The following is a 21,491-nucleotide window of genomic DNA, read 5'->3' as shown; positions in this document are numbered from 1 at the left end:
CCCACATCCCTCCAAGTCAAAAATGACCAATCCACTACCACTCTCTGGGTGCGGCCCTCCAGCCAGTTGGCGACCCATTTGACTTTGTGGGTGTCGACACCCCAGTCCCCCAGTTTCTTAATGAGAACGGGGTTAGAGACAGTGTCAAAAGCCTTTCGAAAGTCCAGGAAGACTATATCCACTGCTACCCCTGCTGAAACTTGTGTTTGGGATAAAAATGACTTAATTGTAAGACGTTGTCTGAAGCTATTAGTGAGCATTATTACTCACAAGATGCATTTGTATTGTAATCAGTGAAGGTGCACCTGGATATGACAGTGAATTTGTTTTTGAATGTATATTTTTATTTAAAATGTAGTTTTTTAATCCTATATTGTTTATAGGAGAATCTTAAAGCTAGCAGCAATGAATTATCCTTGAGAGGAGCTGCATTGTACTACTCATTGGACAGCAGAGGAATATTGGGAATTAATAATTTTAGGTTTTATTTCTGGCTTTGGAAAGAACTATGGCCAAACAGTTACAAATGTCATTTCCAGATGCATATATATGGGATATTTTTATTCTGAAAAGCAAGGTGGACAAGTGAATGAGACTTGTATCTCTATCAGAGACCGGGAATTGTTACCAATAGGATTTCTTTTTGCCAGAGCCCTAAAGGATTGACCCAGGAAATTGTCTGCTTTGGTATGGCAATATTACAGGTTTCCTCCACATAATATGACCTTGGCAAGTGGCTCCTTAGATATTTCAGTGGCGACCTTCAGGGGTACCATGCCTCGGGTCTTTTGCTGGATGTCTGATGTTTCTGGCTTCTCTGTTGTCCAGCAGAGAGGTTTTTTTTTGTAATTAATATATTTCATGTTCCAGGTCAAATCAGCCAAAGTGGTTCCAAATTGTATTGATTGAGCAGAACTCAGTTATTCCAAAAACTGTGTCAATCGAGCGGGCAGAACTTTGTCTTTGAAAAAATTATCAAGGGCCACATCTGTGAGAGCCCTGCAGGGGAAGTGAGGTTGAGGGGTAACCAACATGGGTTCGTGCCAGGCTGATCCTGCCTGACTAACCTGGTCTCTTTCTGTGACCAGGTAACAAAGAGCTTAGATGTGAAGGAGGAAGCCGATGTCATCTTCTTGGACTTTCAGAAGGCCTTCGACACAGTGTCCCACCCAATTCTGGTGGACAAGCTGAGGGACTGCGGCATTGACGAATGCACGGTCACATGGGTGGCAAACTGGCTCCAGGGGCGCACCCAGAGGGTGGTGGTGGATGGGTCGATGTCGACCTGGGAAGGCGTGGGCAGTGGAGTCCCCCAGGGCTCAGTCCTTGGGCCGGTGCTGTTCAATACCTTCATTAGTGACCTGGACAAGGGTGTGGAGAGCACCCTGTTCAAGTTCGCTGATGACACCAAGCTGTGGGGTAAAGCAAATACACCGGCAGGCAAGGACTGCGTCCAGGCAGACCTGGATAGGTTGGAGAAGTGGGCGGATCTGAACAGGATGCGGTTCAACAAGGACAAGTGCAGAGTGCTGCACCTGGGGAGAGGGAACCAGCATTATGGTTATAGGTTAGGGGCTGACCCTCTCAGCAGCACAGAGGCAGAGAGGGATCTTGGAGTCAGGATTGACTCCAGGATGAATATGAGTCGCCAATGCGACGAAGCAATAGGCAGAGCCAACCGCACCCTGTCCTGCATCAACAGGGGCATCACTAACAGGTCCAGAGAGGTCTTGCTCCCCCTCTATGCGGCGCTGGTCAGGCCGCAGCTGGAGTACTGTGTCCAGTTCTGGGCGCCGCACTTCAAGAAGGACGTGGAGAACCTGGAGAGGGTCCAGAGGAGGCCACTCGTATGGTTGAGGGCCTCCGTGGCCAGCCCTATGAGGAGAGGCTGAGGGACCTGAATCTCTTCAGTCTCCGCAAGAGGAGACTGAGGGGGGATCTTGTGGCTGCCTACAACCTTATCAGGGGCCACCAGCAGGGACTCGGGGAAAGTCTGTTCACCAGGGCCCCCCTTGGAGTCACCAGGAACAATGGCCACAAGCTGAGGGAGGATAGGTTTAGGTTAGATATTAGGAAGAACGACTTCACTGTAAGGGTGGCCAGAGCCTGGAATAGGCTTCCCAGAGAGGTGGTGCTCTCACCTTCCCTGGAAATCTTCAAGAGGAGACTGGATAAGCACCTGGCTGGGGTCTTATGACCCCTTCCACCCCCAGTGCTCCTTTCTGCCCATGGCAGGGGGTCGGACTAGATGATCTGTCTAGGTCCCTTCTGACTCATTGATTCTATGATTCAATCGTTCGAAACATCATGTATGACACTACAACTGACGAGTATCCTCCATCCCAGGCCTTCACACTGGGACTTCAGATGCTCCCAAATTCATTGGTAGGCATCCTACATGCAGGTCCAAGCCCAGAGGTCTTGGGATTCGGATGCCCCCAGATACCTACTACAGGCAAGCATCCTCCATCCCAGACTCTCAAGTTCAGGACTTCAGATACTTCCCACACTTGCTCTTAGCCCACAAATTGTCTAGCAGAGATTTTTTTTGTAAAAAAAAAATATATATACACACACACATTATTTATATATATATAATCTTCTATCAACTTTTCATCACATACCTTACACCAGAAAACAGCACAAAACCTATGCAGTCATTACAATACATGAACCTGCAGAAGCATCCTCCCGCACACCCATCTGCAAGTCTTCCCAACTCAAACACACTATCCCTTAGTTCTGACCCCAGTTACAGGGTTTAAAGTCTCAGTTCATTCACTGTTGCTGTTGCTGTCACTGGAGGATCTGCTGCTGCTGTTGCCATTGCTGTCCTCGTCATTGTCTCCAGGTCCGGTTGTCTCATCATCCTCTTGGCTGTCGCTGTCCATTCTCCCTCTGGGGGGGTCTTGGAAGGTGCCAAGTGTCCCTTTGCCAGGTGGAATTGACTGCATCCTCACCGTCCTCTGCCACCAATATCCAGTAGTAGTAGTCCAGCAGAGATTCAACAGCTGTGTCTTTTTTTCTAGGTTCACAACATACTTTGTGTTAACTACTTTTTATAACTTTTTCATACCAAATTGTCCAATCCCCTGCAACTGGGCTAAGTATTTCTTATATGGTGGACCAATCTTCTGGCACTGTGCCAGGCACATTCCTTATAAGGAAACTGTTGTGCCTTGCTCACCCAGCACACCAATCACAGCACTCGCATCTCCCAGTGCACTGAAGGTACTCTGTTTAATTTTATGTCCTAGTTCCGGGATGGCCTGAACTCTGGCTAAAAGCCTTAGCACAACTCAATTTGCTCACTACTACAGGGATCAGAGTCTGGATTTCATTTTGTTTTCTGTACAGCACTTCAGCTTGTTTACATCACAAATGATGCAAAGTACTTCTGGATCCTGGCAGACATTAAATAATAGTGTCATTGAGGTCTGGGGGATGTTATGCAGCATCCCACGAATTGTGCATCCAGCCATGCCAGGATGAAATGGATGAACTTGAACCGAATAGTATAATGCATCAGGGTTGTCCAGGGCCAGTGCTGTGAGTTGGCTGATTGTTGGCATCTACTGAAAAGCTCTGGATCTGGGTCACATGCCACATATTCAGTTTAAGGCACCATATAAACTGGCCACAAAAATGTTCTATGCTATATGTGAAACATCTCTGGCGGGTTTGTCATTTTATGACATATAAATTGGCTGAACATGTGGCATGTTGCAATTTCTGGTAGGATTAATGCCAGAGTCCTGCCATAAATGTAATATCTGCTTGTGCAAACTACGAAGTAAGTTTAATTTTCCTTTAGTACCTGGTTCCTATGGAGGATAATTGCTAACAATTGCTACCAGTCTAGCATTTAACACATGGGAAGTCTGTGTTGTATATTCCAGTCCTACCAGTAATCTATGCAGTGGGTCAGGCAGTATGATTTCACATAATGGGAATTATTTTCCAGTTTGCTTCATAAAAAAAAATGTAAACAAATTGCATTGTGACGCACATAAGTTTACAGAGTTGTGTGCTCAGGCATTAGGAAATGCCAGTAATAAGGATGGCTGTGCAACCCTAATTTGTCTATATTGACCATGTTCTGTTTGTTCTACAGCACTTATGCTTCATTCAATGCACGGAAAGAGGCAAGGATTGTAAGGAGAGAGAGCATTTCCTTTTTTGTTTAAAGCATTCATTTGGGATCCATAAGAGATTAATTTTTATTCCTGGCTCTGCCACAGATTTCCAAAGCAATGTTGAATAAGGCTATCATAATATATAGTAGGGTGGCCATCTTGCAATTTACAAGCTATGTGAAACTTCCAAACAGTTTAAATATGGCTCCTGAAGAGAATTAGTTAAATAAAAATATTCTATATCTGTTTATTATTTTCTTTTGTTCTTTCTTATTATTAATTTTAAAAAGGAATTCAGCAACAGATTTATTATTTGAGCTAAGGGGCTTTATGTAGCTCATTTGTTCTGGGGCATGCATATCTAGCAAATTTTGTTTGTGTGTGTGTCTAGATAGATAGATGTACACATGGGAGCAGAATTACAATTTCACAGACAGCCAGACCTGTGGCTGTGAATTTCTTAATTTTTAAGTTTGCAATTGTAATATTTTCACAGAATTACATACAGGTAGGCAATTCATAACTTGTGTTCAGGAAGCTTCTAATCTAAATTAACAGGTGTCATTAATACCTTCTAACAGTTGTCATTCAACATTTTATGCTATGGCCTAGACAGCTGTAATACATGGAGATTGCCAGTTAGAATGTTAACTATTAGTTGAGGAAGTTAATGTAGACAATAAATGTTACTTTTTGGGACTCATTTTGTAAATCATGTACATTAATATTTACAATTATGTCTGTTAACAAGGGTTACACTTTAGGTGGTAAAATACCTGTAGTTACTTTTTATGTGTTATCCATAGCTGTGCTAAGTAAAGGGAGACAGTTTCATTAGCCTCCTTAGTAAAAACCTGTATAATTTATTTAAGTTCCATATGTTACTGGACTATGTGTTGCTTGTCATTTTTATAGACCCGTTTTAGTTGTGTTTTTCTAACTTTTCTAAAATTGATTATTGTACATCATCAGATGTGTGCATTACAAATAAAATTAATGTTTGCTTAAAACCAAGACAAATTGGGTATCATTTCAAACCCTTCATATATTCTCTGCACATGAAATGAAAATAACTTACCTTTTTCAGGTGGATTTTTCTTAGTCTTTACTTTCCAGACATAACCCTTGGTTTCTCCCAAGCTATGCTAGTTTTCTTTTCCTTTCTTTTTTATTACCATCATCACACTTTGCTTTCTCAGATGCTACCATTATTACAAACTTTATTCCAATTCCTGTTACCTTCTCCTTTGTGACCTCCTTATCTCTCTTCTAAGAGGAACTGGTCATCAAGCTTAATTTTCTTTCTTCTGTTTCCCAGTGATCATTTCAGTTATCAAATGCCAAATTACAGTTATATTTCTCAGTTGGTGCTGCAACCAGTTGATGCCTTGACTTCCTTTCCAGGGTGCTGCACAGTGTTAAAACTGTTAGGGGTACAAACATGATTCACAAGATAAACCTAGAGATTTCAAATAGGAATTCATAAGGTTAAACACATTTTGACCTGTTGTCAGCTTCTGAGTTTTTTGCAACAGAAACATTGCTTCATTATATTTTTATAGGCCAAAAATAAATGAAAACTAAGAGCTTATGATTTTCAAGGGGTGTTTTGAGTCCCTTGAGTCTAAAAAACTTGAGAACCAGTGTACTACAGAAACAGCACCCAGCAGATTCTGCTACTTGCTTGAATAGCCATAGAAGGAGAAAATACAGGAAACCCTCGCTATTCATGGTTTCAAATATTCACGAATGCCGAATCCGCATTTTAAATACACTTTATAGACTTACAGGAGCTCCTTCGGAGCTCCACGCTTGCTGCTGCTGCGCTCCCTCCATCGCCGCCAGAGCCGTGCCTCTCCACCTGAGCTGCCAGGAGCACTTCATTCATGAACACAGTGCCTTATTTGCAGATTTCGCCATTCTTGTATCCCCCGCGAATGGCGAGGGTAGCCTGTATCCTTCTCTTTGTTAATAAGCATTTTATTTAACTCAGAGATGTAAGGTGGAAAATTTTCCAGTGCTTTATTTTTCCATGGGAAATTTTCCATTTCTGAAAATTCATTGTTTCATAAAATTAATTAGTAACAATTAATGGATGCCAATACAATATTAGGCAAGCTTGGCAGTTTCAAAGTTGTAATTAAGGTTTTTCAGGTGATTATCCCTAGGAAGTGTGTGAGTGAGTACATATATTTATTATTGATTTGTAAACAGGAGGGTAAATACACTCACATACCTTGATTTTTGGCTTGGATTATTATGAATTCACCTAATTGACTGTGCAGGTCAAATCAAAACCAAAGCATGGCATATCATGCACAGTTCTTTGGGAGTGCTAAAATTAGTGTGTCAACCGTTTTCAGTGCCTTCGGTTTTTTTCCTTAGATTTAAACAATGTGAGGGAAGTACATGCTACTGTGTATTGTCTTTACATTTTTACAAGTATTCCAATAAAAATAATTTCTTTCCGTATAAAGCTCTGAATTTGTTTGAATATAACATTGAAACCACATTAAGTGTGCTATATGTATTTATTTTCCTAATCAAATATTCCAGTTCAAATACTTGTAGCTATTGGGACATACAGTTAACATAGGGGTACTTTTTTAGTTTTGTTTACTAATTTTCCAATTCAAATTTTTATGGAAAACCCACATCTCTAGTTTAACTATCTCTGAACTTTTCATTAGGAATCCTCATTGAAATGTTCATAAGAACTGTAAGTCTGTAGGCTGAACCCTCCAAACATACATAAAAATCTTAGATTTTAGAAAAATAAAATGTGCGTTACCTGAACATTAATGGAAGATAACCTTAATAAGCAGCAGCAGCATATTTTAAATTACTCTGGAATTATGCTTTCTGTGTAGACTTTGCTAAGAGAAGCATCAACTGTTTTTGCCCCCCAGTCTCAGATCCTGTTTTCAGTTGTTTATAACTTTGCCAAATTTTAAGTAAAAATGTCTGTGCCAGTTGTCTGCCTCAGGCTGAATATCAGTGGAGATGTCAGTATCTTGAAACTTTTTTGAAGGCACTTCTGCTTTGAAGCATTGAATGCTTTGGAGTAGGGACTGTACATTTGTCACACTTGTGCCTTTTGTTACCCTAGTGAAAGTAATTTTAGATTTAGCCAAATTGTAAGATTTTGAAATATTATATTTACCTGAATCCAAGGCAACTCTAAATTTAAGATGACCCTCCAATAATTAGATTCTATACATGGAAAATATATACATTTGTTAGTTCTCCATGCATAGAATCTAATTATTGGAGATTTGTCTTAAATTAGTTGCCCCGCCTCCCTGAACACTGTAGCAGGGGGAGAGCCAGCTTGGGGTGGTGGGGAGGTGGTAAGGGGTCAGGCAATGGGGGAGTAAAGTGATCTGACCCTTGTACCACTGCTGCCGGCTGCCCTTGCTGCCTAGCCTCCACTGCAACCTCTGGTGAGCCCTGCTCTCAGCTGCTCACCCTCTGACAGGGCTCTAGTCCCACTCCAACTCAGGGTACAGAGCATGTGGTTGCTCCAGCTTCAGCTTGGCCATGCAACAGCTGTTGTGGCATTGGGAGCTGTGGCTGGTTCCCTGATTCAGATCTCATGCTGGAGCTGCTGCCACAGTCACCATTACTACCAGGCCAGGCTGGGGCTGGAGCAACCACATACTCCATGCCCTGGGCTGAAGTAAGGCCAGAGGACTGCCAGAGTTGAAGGGTAAGCAACAATGGCAGGGAGGCGGTGGCTGGGCAGAGGTTGTTGGGTGGGGGAAGAGATGGTTGCAGAGGTGGCGAGCAGCAGCTGTGGCTCTGACTCTGACCCCAACCCCAAGTTGGGATGGGGGTTGGGGTTATGGTTGCAGTTGTAGTTACAGTCTCAGCTGCCACCTGCCACACACCTTCCCCCTGCCTTGTACTCAAATACAAGACGAGGCTTCCCCCATGTTTACCGAGTGAGGGGAAACCTCATATTAGATTCAAGAAAATACAATATTGTAGTGTTTGCAGGCTCAGTACAGATTTGTTAGATTTTAACAATTAAACTCTGAAGCTGCCATCTTCTATGGGATTCTTGCACCTACTGTGACTGATCAGACTTCACATCAGCTTTTCCCTCTTAGTCTTGAGCAGGACCATGCTCAGTTCTTCCATTGCGTGCTTTCCCTGCAGTGGCTGCTCTTGGCTGGTGTATGGATGGGTGCTGGAAACAAGCAGAATGCTCATTCTTGCTCTTCACTGCCCTTGGTGCCCTCTTAGGCATGCTGGTCTTAGACTTCAGTGAGATGACATGCATCTTTTCAATCCTGTACTGGATGGTTGAGGAAGGTGTAATCTGCCTGGTCATCTTGCTCCTGGGTTAGGCTAAGATGGCAACACTGAAGAGCTGCTAGAACTGGATCACCACATCCAACTCTGACAATGTCCTTTGGCTCTTTCAGCTCCTCCTTTGTATGTGTATGACTTTTGAATTTAGACATTTTGACCTAAAGCAAATTTTGGACCAGTTTGCATCCCACTGGGCCATTGTGAGGGCTCTTTATACTGTGAAAGAGGCCACCTGGTCCTTAAAGTGTGATCATAGGTGTGTGGGAAGAGGAGAGGTGCAAGATTTTTCTTTGTGGTAATTTTAATGAATTGTCCTTTTGTTGTTTTATGCATAGCTCTATGTGGGGTTCCATGCTTTTAATTGGTTCATTGTTAAACTTTTTATAATAAAGGTCAAAAAAGTCAGTCTAGGTCTGTCTGTCGCTTGCTCGCTCTCTGGCCTTGCCAACACAAAGCTGTGTGATTCAAATGTAGAGAAGACAAAAGACAGGTGGGGAGAAACCACTGATTGGAACAAAGAGTCTCCTGAGACTGGATTTGGAGAGGTAGAAAGAAACTGATGGAAGGTTAGTGGGAGCTGGGAGAAGATAGTTTAGAAGCCAGTTTGCTGGTGATGTGAAGGACCCTAAAATTGGACAAGAATTTGAGATGAGAGGAGAAGATTGCACCTGTTTGGACAAGGAGACTGGTACTAGAAACCTGCAGAGGGGAGAAGCCACACATTGGACAAGGAATGAAGATGGTGGGCAGACAAGTAGAGTTGTCTGAGCCAAGAGATTCAGAGAAGGAGCCAGGCCTCCTCTTTCTTCAGGAGACTGAAACTTGGAGCCATGTGGGGAACAAAAGGACCTAGGACAGGAGAAACTGGGACAGGTTGGGCAAGGAGCTGGGATGGCAGTGGGGAGCAGGAACTGTTTTGACACAAGGACTGAGACTTGGAGAGGGGAGGAGGACACATTGTTAATCTGGTAGCAAGTCTAGAAAGGGGACTGGCCAGGCAAGAAAGCGGGTAGGGTAAGGAGCCTGGGACAGAAAGCCAGGGGTGGATGAATGTAGGACTGGTGTAGGAACAGATTGGAGAGAAGAATGGAGAAGGAGAAAGGATTGAGGAAAATGGCACACGTCTGTATATAAAAGCCCATGTCCATTCAAAGCCTGGAATGGAATTAGAGTCCTGAGTCTGCCCATTTCCTTGCAGTAGCTGATATCTGTAGAAACCACTCTGGCATGCTGTTTTATCTCTTGTGCTGGTCCAACCAGAGAATGACAGTCTACTATGGGAATCAGTTACTTTCTCAGCTCAAGTGTAGAGGTCTGCATCATGGAATTAAACAATTTATATGCTTATGAATGCAATGGCACAAAATGTAATTTATGTTTTCTTTACTTTTTTTACAATCTAAGAAAGTGCACCTACTACATTTAATTATTGAGGTTGTGAAGTCAATCTCCAAAAGAGTTAGGAAATGACCAAATTAAGGTTACTTGTGCAATTTTAATACAGGTCTTCATGAGTATTATGACACTTCCTTATTAATATGATCCCACGTGGTATTATTCCACTGGACCACTGTCTTATTCAATCCACAAAGTGGATGGTGTTCTGGGAGTGAATCGGCGCTATGTAGTTGCTGGGGAACTGGCCAGTCAGTCCTCTGCTTTGTGTACTCCAGAGGCTGGTAGTAGGCCTTTGCGAGTTGGCAGTGATCCAATCCAGCTTCTGCTCCAAACTGCTTCGGAAAGCTAATGAAGCCAGCCTTTCGATCCAGACATGCTGCTTCGGATGCTGAAGCGTCCAAAGCTTCTCCTGACCCAAAGCTCTGTCCAAAGTGTTGCACAGCCCTAGCTGGTAGGTATGTGGTGGGTGAGACAGGAGACAGCAAGAAAATAAAGGAATATCTAACAATTAAAACAGGCCAATGGTACCAGGAGAACTACACAGAGTTCTGCCACAGAGTTGACGGAGTCAGGATTCTGCGCAAAAAAAAGTGTAATTTAAGACCATATCATAATAGACATGCCCCTGGTGGCTAAATTAAGGTTGCACAGGTAAGCTTAGTTATGGTATTTCCTAGGGTGCCTGTAGACATGCTTGTTCATATTCTAATTAGAATGCATCACAGCAGATTTGATTAAGCCGCTGGTAAGCAGTTGCTTGCACATATAGTCCTATAGAACTTCACTAAGACTTGCATGATTTTCACGGTTTACTTCTAGTTACAGTTTACAACTTCATTCTTAATTTTGAACAGAAATTATAGTACAATGTGAACTGTACCATTACTTATTAGGTGAATAATTTCTATAATTTGTTTTAATACAGTTAGATGCCTAAAATTCAGGGATTTCTATGTGATAAAATTCACAAAAATAAGTAGGTTAGCTAGCAATACTTGGCCATCTGATATAACTTTTCATCTTCTAAGCTCTTTGAGACATTGATCAATCACTGTATCATATCTTTGGGGCAGGTAAACCTAAATATCCATAATACACTAAGTAAAATTTTTGAGAGAGGATTTTTTTTTTAAATTTCAGGATTTGTTTGCCATCTTATTGGGCAAGGAATAAACATGTATTTTTTTATTTCTTGATGTTACTATTTATTGTTCAGCATCCAGTTCTTATTTTTTGTAAACTCCTCATTTCTTTCTAGGTAGACAATGTTATTAGCCCAGATAAATCGAGATTCTCAGGGAATGACTGAATTTTCTGGAGGAGGAATGGAGGCTCAGCATGTAACTCTCTGTTTGACAGAAGCAGTAGCTGTACAAGGTAACTATTCAGGTTAACATATCTCCACTTCATTCTGACTGTGAAATCTGGCATTTAAAAAACACATATATCGTTGTATATATGGGGGTAATTTAGCATATTGTACATATAAAATGTATTTAAATAATTACATTTGTTTAGATAATTTGTTTGATTAATCTAAGCTGCACTGGAATTATATTTTGAATCAAGCTGTCTTTTTAGTGAGCCGTACCATGTTTAAAGTGTCTGAGCTTGACAATACTATAAAATAACTTTTTTTTTTCCAATAGATGGTGACAACTTAGAAAACATGGAGGGTGTAAGTTTGCAGGCAGTTACACTTGCTGATGGTTCCACTGCTTATATACAACACAATTCTAAAGGTAAGTACGTGAGTAAAACTCTTTGCTTTATTTATTGGCTTCCATATTGTTTCTCTGTTTTAGTAACCTGTGTCTGAGTTCAGATTATAAACTCTTAAAGACAAGGATTATTCCTTTTCCTGGAGCCCCTGGCACAATGGGGCTCTAATTCCAATTGAAGTGCTACTGAAAAATAACTATATACTACTACAATTAATAGGAAGGAAGGGATTAATTAGTAAAACAATTCCTTAAGGAGTAAAGCAAAAGAAATAGCCTTTCTGTAGATTTCAACACTAAATACTACCAATGTACACATTAAGGGCCCATACAAGCATATTTGTAATAACAATAAAGATTTTCCACCTTCAGCATTTTTTATCCCAGGATGTCATGCAATTTACGTACATTAATATTGTACTTAGTATTTGTCAATGCCATATTTTTATTCTATGAAACATTTCACTTCAGAGTACCAGCACCTCATTTAAAATTGTGATATGCCACGTGGGATAATTTATATTGACTCTTGATGTATTCCAGATGGTAAATTAATGGACGGTCAGGTGATTCAACTAGAAGATGGCTCTGCTGCCTATGTTCAACATGTATCTATGCCCAAAAGCAGTAAGTGAATTAAAGCTAGAAATATATTTTAAAATATTCATTTGGCTGATATAACAATTATTTGAATGTAGTGTTAATCTGTTTGTAAAGATTTAAAGAAAACTTATTTCTAAATATCTAAAATTATACCTTTGTCACTTTGAACAGGAGACAGCCTTCGTTTGGAGGATGGGCAGGCAGTTCAGCTGGAAGATGGAACAACAGCATTTATTCATCATACTTCAAAAGGTAAGTCCTTTTTCAAAGTATGATTCATTTTATTAAAAAATATGTTGTAATTTCCTTCAAGAATACTATGCTGGTCAGTATGATTAGATTCTGAGTATATTTACAATATTGTGGATGACTTGCTACATTAAATCCTAGCTAGATTTTAAGTGTTAGCAAATGGAACTGCTGACCTGAGGGTGGTTCAGTTACTTATTTGGAACATAGTGGTTCCCAATTGAGAAAAAATTGCTGTGGGTTTCTAGAGCTATTTTAGCTTTTCAATACAGAGACATGCTGATTATGGAGAATTTAAACCCCAACATGAATTTCAGTAAGATTGAATGTAATGCAAAAATGAGAGAGGCAGCTAGAGAAAGCAGATATCATTCAAATTAGAGTGTCTAAAGCAATCATTCTCAACCAGGGTGCTGCAACACCCTGGGGTGTTCTGAGATCCTTTAAATGGTACCTGGGGATGCCACGCAATGTCAGCAGCCTTAGTGTGTAAACATGATTCACATGATAACCTCTGAGATTTCAAATAAGAATCCATAGGCTCAAAAACATTTCTGATCTTTTGTGGTTTTTCTGTGTTCTTTGCAACAGAATTGCTTTATTATTTTTTTATAATAAAAAAAAAGAGGAGTGTGATGAGTGTTTGAAATGGAGTGCCACTAAATTTAGAAAAATTATGGAAGGGCCTGGAGTCTAAAAGAGTTTGAGAATAGCTGGTCTAGAGATTGAGTTCTCAGCCACAGAGTATTTAAAATATATGCTACTTTTTTAGAAGAATTCTCTGTGCAAGAAGTCAAGTAAACAAATTTATTTATTTCAGGTGTGAATGTTGACTTTTGGAGTAATTAACTACACTACTTAGGAAATATTCTTTTGCTTGACAAGCATATAAGTTAATATTTCACTCTTAAACCAGTATGGTGCAGAATTATTTTGTAAGGATCAGCAAAGCTAAAAAAATAGAGACAGAGAATGTAAAGTAGATAATCTTGGAAGAGCCTCAGAAGTAATCCCATATTCTACCATTACAGGACCCTCCCTTTAGAAATTTCTTTTGCAGGCACATTCTTTGAAAGAAAGAAAAAGTAAATGATTTACTTTAATAAAGGTATTGAATACCCTAGGATCTTCTCTCTTATTTGTTGTCACATTTAAAAAATCACCTTCCTGTATGCAGCCCACTTTCCCAATCAACTACAAGGGCACAGATTAAACCAGTGATTTTCAACATTTTTAGGCTTGAGGCACCCCTTGGAAAATGGCATCTCAGTTTTTACTAATTTTTTAACTACAGAAAAATAATAGAACAATAATTCTGATGCAAAGAACTCTGAAAGACCACAACTGGTCAGAATGTTGTTGAGACTATGGATTTCTATTTGAAACCTCTGGGTTTAACCTGTGAATTATGTTTGTACACCTAACGGTGCTAATATTATGTGGAGCCCTTGAAAATCTCAAGGCATCCCAGGGTGCTGGAGTCCGCTGGTTGAGAATGACTGGATTAGAATATGTAGCTGCGAAGAAAGGCTTGTAAACGTGGACAGACTAGACTGAAATTTTGTTGGTTTCCAAAATCACTGAAATTCATAGTGAAGTAATGCAACAGGAGGATAGTGGTGTCACTATTGTTACTTTCCCAAGACTCATCAGAGTGAAAACTGATCAGAGAAGTTTCACTTTCTTTTTCCTGCAGAGAATCCTGAATCTGTTAAACTGTATTTTGCTGCAGCTTTACAAAGCTGTAGTAAACAACAGTGACGGTTCTGGAGCAGTTTATTAGGAAGGAAAATGCAGTGGCTACCCGAAAGCTAGAGCTGTGCAGTACTCCTTTCACTCACACATTGCAATATTTAGGAGAATGAAGGGAGAACAGAAGGAAGAATGCTCCTTCTCCCGTATGTCAGCCAGAAATGATTGGGATAGAAGAACTGTAAAGTATCAACATTGTACTAGCAAATATGGAACCTGCAAATAGGGGCCAAAGAGAGGAACTGGTAGGAATGCTAGTTCTCTGTTAGCAGTTTGGTTAGGCATGGTTGACTTTTTTCACAATATATAGTATTGTCTGGATTTTGCTTCTTGAAGCTGGAGCACCTACCTAAAGGTTTATGGCTGATAGGAATGAACATCCCGTTTATAGTTTGAAGTAAAATTGCCACAACTTCTGTGTTGATAGGAATGATTATTGAATAAGAGAAGGGAGGAGTGAGGTGGATGTGAGAAATTGAAAACAGAAGTATAGCAATGATAGAAGATTTGAGAGGAGAAAAAAAAGAGACACAGAAAATATAAGGGCATAGGTATAAAATGAAATGGAAGGAAAAGAGAGAGGGAGAGAGAAAGTGATAGGAAGTGAAAAAAAAGTAAGCTGATCTCAAAGACAATTCAGGATAAGATATACTATAAACTGTTTTGGGGAAAAAATGCAATCAAACCAGGAAAGGAAATAAAGTACAACAGAAATGAGCTCATTAAGTTGGTTGAATTTTATATGGTTAATGTACCATATTTACTCAAATATAAGATGAACCTGATTATAGGATGACTCCCCAATAATTATATGTTATATATTGAGAATTTATAAATTTCTTATAATTTTCTAGGTATAGAATCTAATTATTGGAAGTTTGCCTTGAATTTGTCCCCCTTCCCACTGCTACAGCAGGGAAAATAAATCTGAGGGGGTTGGGTAGCCCTTTGCCCCCTGCTTCCTACCAGCCTCTTCCCCCTATAGTGCCTCCCCAATCTCCATACTGTCAGACCCTTCTCTCCCTGAGCACATGGAAGTGAGGAACAACTTTGAAAACAATGACCTAGAACTTAAACATAATCAGCAGTTTGCATATAGTACCCACAGACTCCTGTTCATCCAGAATTGATGCATGTTGCCTTTTTTTGAAACTGCTGCAAGTTTTAGACTCCATACACACACTTTTAAGCGGTACTTTGGCACCTACTAGTATATAGTACAAACTGCATGATAGTCCAAAGCCAAAAGGCTTGTGATTTGTATATGGCTCATTGGGCTGGGCCTCAGCAGAGTCAACATGATTTCAGGCCGTGGTGACCCCACTGTTCAGTATATGTGTGTACTCCAGATACCTCCCACAAAGGATCCATGTGCTGATTAGAACCCCCACTCATGAGTAGAACTAGGTGTTCTTGTCGTGGGTTCTGGGATCCTCCAAAATTTTATGCAGATGAGGCTCAGGGCAACTTAGTCTGGTTCCATCTTAGGGAGGGCAGGACCACAGTCATCATATGTGACAGACTGAGGGGCTGACAGAGGGATTGTGGATTAACTGTGTGGGGCCCTGTGTAGTGGTGATTGCCTGGCATTTAAGGCTGAAGAAACAGGAATAATTGGAAATAGGAGAAAAAGGCACAGCTCAGCTGTGCGAGTGAAGAAGTCTAAATGCATTCAGTGTAGCGGTGATGGGGAGGACTGAGTGCAATGGGCACTACCATATGTCTTATTCAGATGGCCTACACTAACTTATCCTTGTGGTAGGCTCTCATTATTATGTTTTCCCAATAATGGTCATGTGTTTTATAGTCATGCTTGGTGCTGGCTACATTTAATCAACTTCATAGTTGGTTTTCATTGCTGAATACATACTGCTTCTGGCAGCAGTTTAATGACAGCCAGTGTATTTAATAAGGTTTGCTTGTATGTGAATGTAAGAGATGATTAAATGTGGAATTTTGAAATTTGATTATTGTATTACTGGACTAAATAATGTAAAATTAATTTTGTAGTATTCAACAAACATATCTTCTGTTATTCAACCAGGTAATATATTAAGTGACATTTTTAAATAAAATTAAGCAAAAACTTGTTTGATTGCCAGCTTGACTACATTATGTAATACACAGTATTCTTTGATTCCTTTTTTTGACTTTGAGGGGAGTGACAACACAGGTATTTTCAACCTTAGTTAGAAGGCTTACTCCTTGGACTAGTATATGTTAGCTAAATTTTTCAGACTCTGCTAGTCTGTGTTATTTTCATGTATTGAAATGAATTAGTGTGATTGCTTATTATGTACTCACAGAGTACTTCAGCTTCTGCACACCCTGGCACATGTGTAGTAATAAAGGTATTATATCCCTGTATTCAAAGTAATTATAAAACATCATGTTAGACATTGAAAGGATGCTTGGGTTCTTAAGGTTACAGGAATCATATATATAAAAAACTTGTAACTGACGGTATTAACAAGTAAACAAGATAGATGAACAAATACATATTAGCCCTAGCACATAGAAATTTCTAAGTGTATTTGTGGATTTGGTCCTCTTTGCAAGTGAAGATTAGGCTTTGTTGCTTTTGTAAATCTTCCTTGCCACTTTGATAAGTGGACAGAAATAAAAAATATTTTGATAGGCTGTAGCTTGCAACAAATTCAACCTGTGTTACTGATATCAATATTATAAGGCAGTGTTGCTTGATCTTTTGGTGCTGAGGGCCACTGAGGGACACAGGGCTGATCCATGGGCTAGATTGCAGCCCCTTGACTGGCTTTCACATGCACAGATTGGGCCCCAGGACCCTGCAACACCTTCCCCTGGCCCCCACTGGCCAGGATCAGGACCCTGGGATTCAGGCTACACCCATGCATCAGGGTTAGGTCCTGCGGTCTTAACCCACCCTACATGCTGATTGCAGCATGCAGGGCCATGCTGTCCAGCCCACATGGCTCCCCACAGGTCCAGAAATTTCACAGCAATTACTTTGGAACCAGCCACATGTGCAAAGTAGCTACCACGCCATAAAAAGCTCCAACCAGCTATGAAGTTAAACCTCAAAAATGTGTACAGGCATACCTCGTTTTATTGCACTTCGCTTTATTGTGCTTCGCAGATATTGCGTTTTTTACAAATTGAAGGTTTGTGGCAACCCTGCGTCGAGCAAGTCTATCAGCGCCATTTTTCCATCGGTTAGCATTTTTTAGCAATAAAGTATTTTTTAATTAAGGTATGTACATTGTTTTTTTAGACATAAAGCTATTCCACACTTAATAGACTACAGTATAGTGTAAACATAACTTTTATATGCACTGGGAAACCAAAAAATTCGTGCGACTCGCTTTATTGCGATATTCGCTTTATTGCAGTGGTCTGGAACCAAACCCGCAATATCTCCGACGTATGCCTGTATTAACTTCATAGCTGGTTGTTACCAAGCTTTAATTTGCACATGTAGCAGAGGTCTCTCCTGTGGCTGCGAGCTTCATCAGCTGATGGGGCTCCCAGCTATAGGAATGCACCATGCCCAGCTGGGACTGGGAGTCTAGGAACTGAGGGGGGGTGCAGATGCTGGGTTCCTACAGCCTGCCTCCCAGTGCCAGGACCCAGATGGGTTCCAGTAACCACAGAACATGGCTGTGATCTTCCAGCCCCAGAGGTGGATGGAGCCCCTGGGCTGAGAGATGCAGCTGCTGGGATTTCCAAGCTCATGAGGTGCACGAAACCCCCACAGCTGTGAGATTGCAGCTGCTGCAGTGCTCCTCTGAGGCTGTGAAATCATGGCCACTGTGTGTCCCAGCCCCAGGGGTGCGTTGGGTGCCCCGCCACTGGGAGCTCCTCAGCTGAGGGGTCTGCCACCTGTGGGAGCTTGCCCAATCCGCGGCTCCCCCTGCACCAGCAGTGAGGTGAAATGGGATCTAATGTGCAATCCCACAATCTCATTTCCTGATGTGCATGTGTGGCATGGCAGGAGGTATGATTGTGTGAATCATGCATAAGATCCAATCACACCTTTACCTGCATGTGTAGAGAGGCCTCTGTTCTACTTGTACTTGTCAGTGACCTTTTAATAGATTGTGATTATTTCTCAGGTTATATTTTTATGTTGGTCAGTTGGAGGCACTGGTATTCATTCTCTGTCTTGTAATAATTATTTCCCAGACAGTTATGACCAGAGTGCATTACAGGCAGTCCAGCTGGAAGATGGAACCACTGCTTACATTCACCATACAGTTCAAATGCCACAATCAGATACCATCTTAGCTATTCAAGCTGATGGCACCGTGGCAGGTCTTCATACAGGAGATGCTGCCATTGACCCAGATACCATCAGTGCACTGGAGCAGTATGCAGCCAAGGTACATTAGAGTACATTTTGTCTGTCTATAGTGTCTTTAAGTAGCATCACTTTATAGAAATCCCATTTTAAATTAAGAGGTAAGATGTGAATTAGTTAGATAATGTATTCCTCAGCCTGGCAAAAAGATGAAGTATCTGAGATAGCAGCTTCTTCATTAAGATACTTATTAAGAGTAGAGGGATCAGTGGTATTAAAAATGATCCTGCTATTAAGCAGGATAAGAGGAAAAGATGCACTTAAAAAAACAAACATTGAAATAGGATGTATTCTAGAATGAATCAATTGAAGGGGCACCAGCAGGGATGTGGGGGGCTTTAATTTTAATCATGGATTTGGGGGGGGTCATCTCAGAGAATTTGCGATTTATTTATTTATTTATTTTTAATCAGGGAAAACCAAGATCCCTGCTCATCAGTATGACTTGGGAAGCTCAGAATTCTGCTTATTATTTAAAGCTGTTATAACATAGGTTATATCTGTGGAATTTTACATTTCTTGGGAACTAACATGTAGTATAAGAACTGAGTTCCAAGAGCAAAAAGAAAAACTGTAAAATGAATGAAAGTGTGGAATGAATGAGCCCACCATTCCTCAGCATTTCAGTCCTTCTTTGTTTTATGTACTGAGTAAAAACAACCACTAAATATTTTTGTTTTTATATCCTTTTAGGTGTCTATTGATGGAAGTGAAAGTGTTAGTGGCACAGGAATGATAGGTGAAAATGAACAAGATAAAAAAATGCAGGTATGTTATACTATACCATGCATTTGGATTGCCTATGTATTTACTTTCTTTGTCCCCTTTATGCCCAATGTTTTTTTATCACAAAAGTCATCTACAGTCATTGTCTCCATAACAGCTAGAACGAGAACAATTATTTAGCTCTGAACTATTCTAGCTCCAGGTCTGTGAAGATAGGCTGTATTTCTCCCTTTGTAAGAGTAAGTCACAGGATTAGCAAATTGACATAATGTTTTAATTTTTGTCCTGAAAATTATTACATTAAAAAACTTGGGTATTTTAATAGAGCTCTTTTAGTTGGCTGGGATCCAGCAGTATTGCAGATGATAATGAAGTGGTGACCCTTTTCCTTAGGGGGCTGTGTATATGCCTCCAAGCACGCTCCCCAGTCACTCTTATAGTTTTCCATTCCTTTGTCAGAGGATTCTAGTTCTCTCTCAGATTTGGCGAAGGGACTGGTAGATGAGACTGTTACCCCTAATTAGCCCTTAAAGAAGCAGCACAGAATTTCAAGTTTCCTTGAAAAAAACAAGTTCCTGGCCTTCTTAGTGCTACTTTAATTTTAAAAATTTTTTGAAAAGGCAGGTTTTCAAAAATCCTAAGGACAGTGGGAGAACCGAGACAAAATTTATGAAGCCAGAGCCCAGAACTAGATTCTACACCAATGCACGACATGCCAGAATCTGGTGGGGATATTATCTTTCTGTTTACAAGCTTTTTTGTTAAAGAATTAAGACAAAGGGAAAAGTTGCTTTTGAACTTTAAAGAGTCATGGGAAGGGATCCTAGTTTTCCATGGGGAAAAAAAGCAAAAACATCTCAATTTAAAAAGCATAAACATCTGCATTTTTCCCTGACCCTCCCCCCACCCCAGTGCTGATTGGCCAGAGGCAAAAACTGCAGCAAAAATAAAAGAACAGAAATGGCGCCAGTTGCTGTGCAACATTGCTGCATTTTAGGTAGGTAGCAGGAAACTGTTGAGTCCACGTTTTTCCCTGGCAAATGGAAAACTGGAATCCCTGGTCATGAGTAAAAGAAACAAAAATAGAGAGATTTATAATAACAGCGCAGAAGAAGTGTGGGGGGGGAAAACAAAATCTTTCTTGCTGAATCAAAAAAGACTTTGTTTTTCCTTTTTTACATGATTTATGGGATCATGATTTAAATATGCCAGAGGATTCCTTATTAAAGAGGAATGTCTAGCCTGTTCCTGTGAAAGCAGAATTTCAGGCTATCGTCTGAGGAGGTCTTTCAAATACTCTTTGTAAATTCTTTGGAAAGCCAGGTTGGGCCAGATGGATTTAGAACTGAATCTCATTTGGCAGAGAACTTGATTAAAATTACTCAAGATTTTGTCCCACAAAGTAAAAAGAAAATTTCTGCACAGAGAGAGAATTGTGATACTGTATGGATAACAGATTACATTAGATTGTCTACTGCCATGAACTCAACTCTTCCACTGTTCAGGCCTGGAGTGCAAAGAGCCCTTTCTACTTCTCTGATGCATCCTTGGCAGAAACATCTCAAAAGTCCTTATTGTAGCTGCAGAGGGTTGTCACTCATGCACCATATGACTTCAGTGCTCTAGATTTCTTCTTTCCTGCCCTCTGGCACAAATTGTCTATAAACCTTGCTGACAACTGGTAGCAGATTTCAGAGCACAGCATGCATGAAACCATTTTATCAACATAAATGACAAATTATTATGCTAAAGTCATATCTGACCATGAATAAGAAGGCATGTGCAGCTGAGTAGTATTCTGCCATGTTATTTTCTCCTTGAGAGCTCCTTCATAAAGAAGAGTGAATCAGGGCAGTTGATTTTCAAAAGCAAATTGGAGGAAAGGATGGATGCTGAAAACAATTTAATATACTACCTTACTTCTCATTCTCTGAAGAGACCTGACTTAATTTGGTTGTACTTTTTTGTGGTATCATTTCTAAGATGTCTAATTTGGTTATATCTTAGCACCAACATTTTTCAAATATTCTAGGGGAGCTGTCCCCTATCTGTGGCCCTTGAGGCTCTCATAGACAACTGTGTGAAAGAAAATTTGTATTTGGTTGTGAATTTAGGGTTACCATATTTCCAGGTCCAAAAAAGGGGACACCTGTTGGGGGAGAAGTGGGGGGCAGAGTACCCTGCCCCTGCCCATTCTGTTGCCCCTCACTGACAAGCCACACCCCCCCAGCCCTGCCAGTGCCCCTCACTCCC

General features: G+C 40.6%; 1 protein-coding gene across 1 annotated transcript in view; it reads left to right on the top strand.

Moving 5' to 3' along the window:
* Positions 1 to 21,491, top strand: part of ZNF143 (zinc finger protein 143) — an 85,764-nt gene that overhangs the window by 32,861 nt on the left and 31,412 nt on the right. Inside the window, exons 2-7 of the mRNA XM_019519591.1 lie at positions 11,110 to 11,228; positions 11,501 to 11,593; positions 12,116 to 12,199; positions 12,347 to 12,427; positions 18,338 to 18,534; positions 19,206 to 19,280. Of these exons, the coding sequence (XP_019375136.1) occupies positions 11,117 to 11,228; positions 11,501 to 11,593; positions 12,116 to 12,199; positions 12,347 to 12,427; positions 18,338 to 18,534; positions 19,206 to 19,280 (642 nt within the window). The 5' untranslated portion in view covers positions 11,110 to 11,116. The remainder of the gene's footprint in view (positions 1 to 11,109; positions 11,229 to 11,500; positions 11,594 to 12,115; positions 12,200 to 12,346; positions 12,428 to 18,337; positions 18,535 to 19,205; positions 19,281 to 21,491) is intronic.

Source organism: Gavialis gangeticus, unplaced genomic scaffold, assembly GCF_001723915.1.
Source record: "Gavialis gangeticus isolate Ggan-Ray unplaced genomic scaffold, GavGan_comp1, whole genome shotgun sequence".
NCBI classification, from domain to species: domain Eukaryota; kingdom Metazoa; phylum Chordata; order Crocodylia; family Gavialidae; genus Gavialis; species Gavialis gangeticus.
This window is presented reverse-complemented; position numbering and strand designations above follow the sequence as displayed.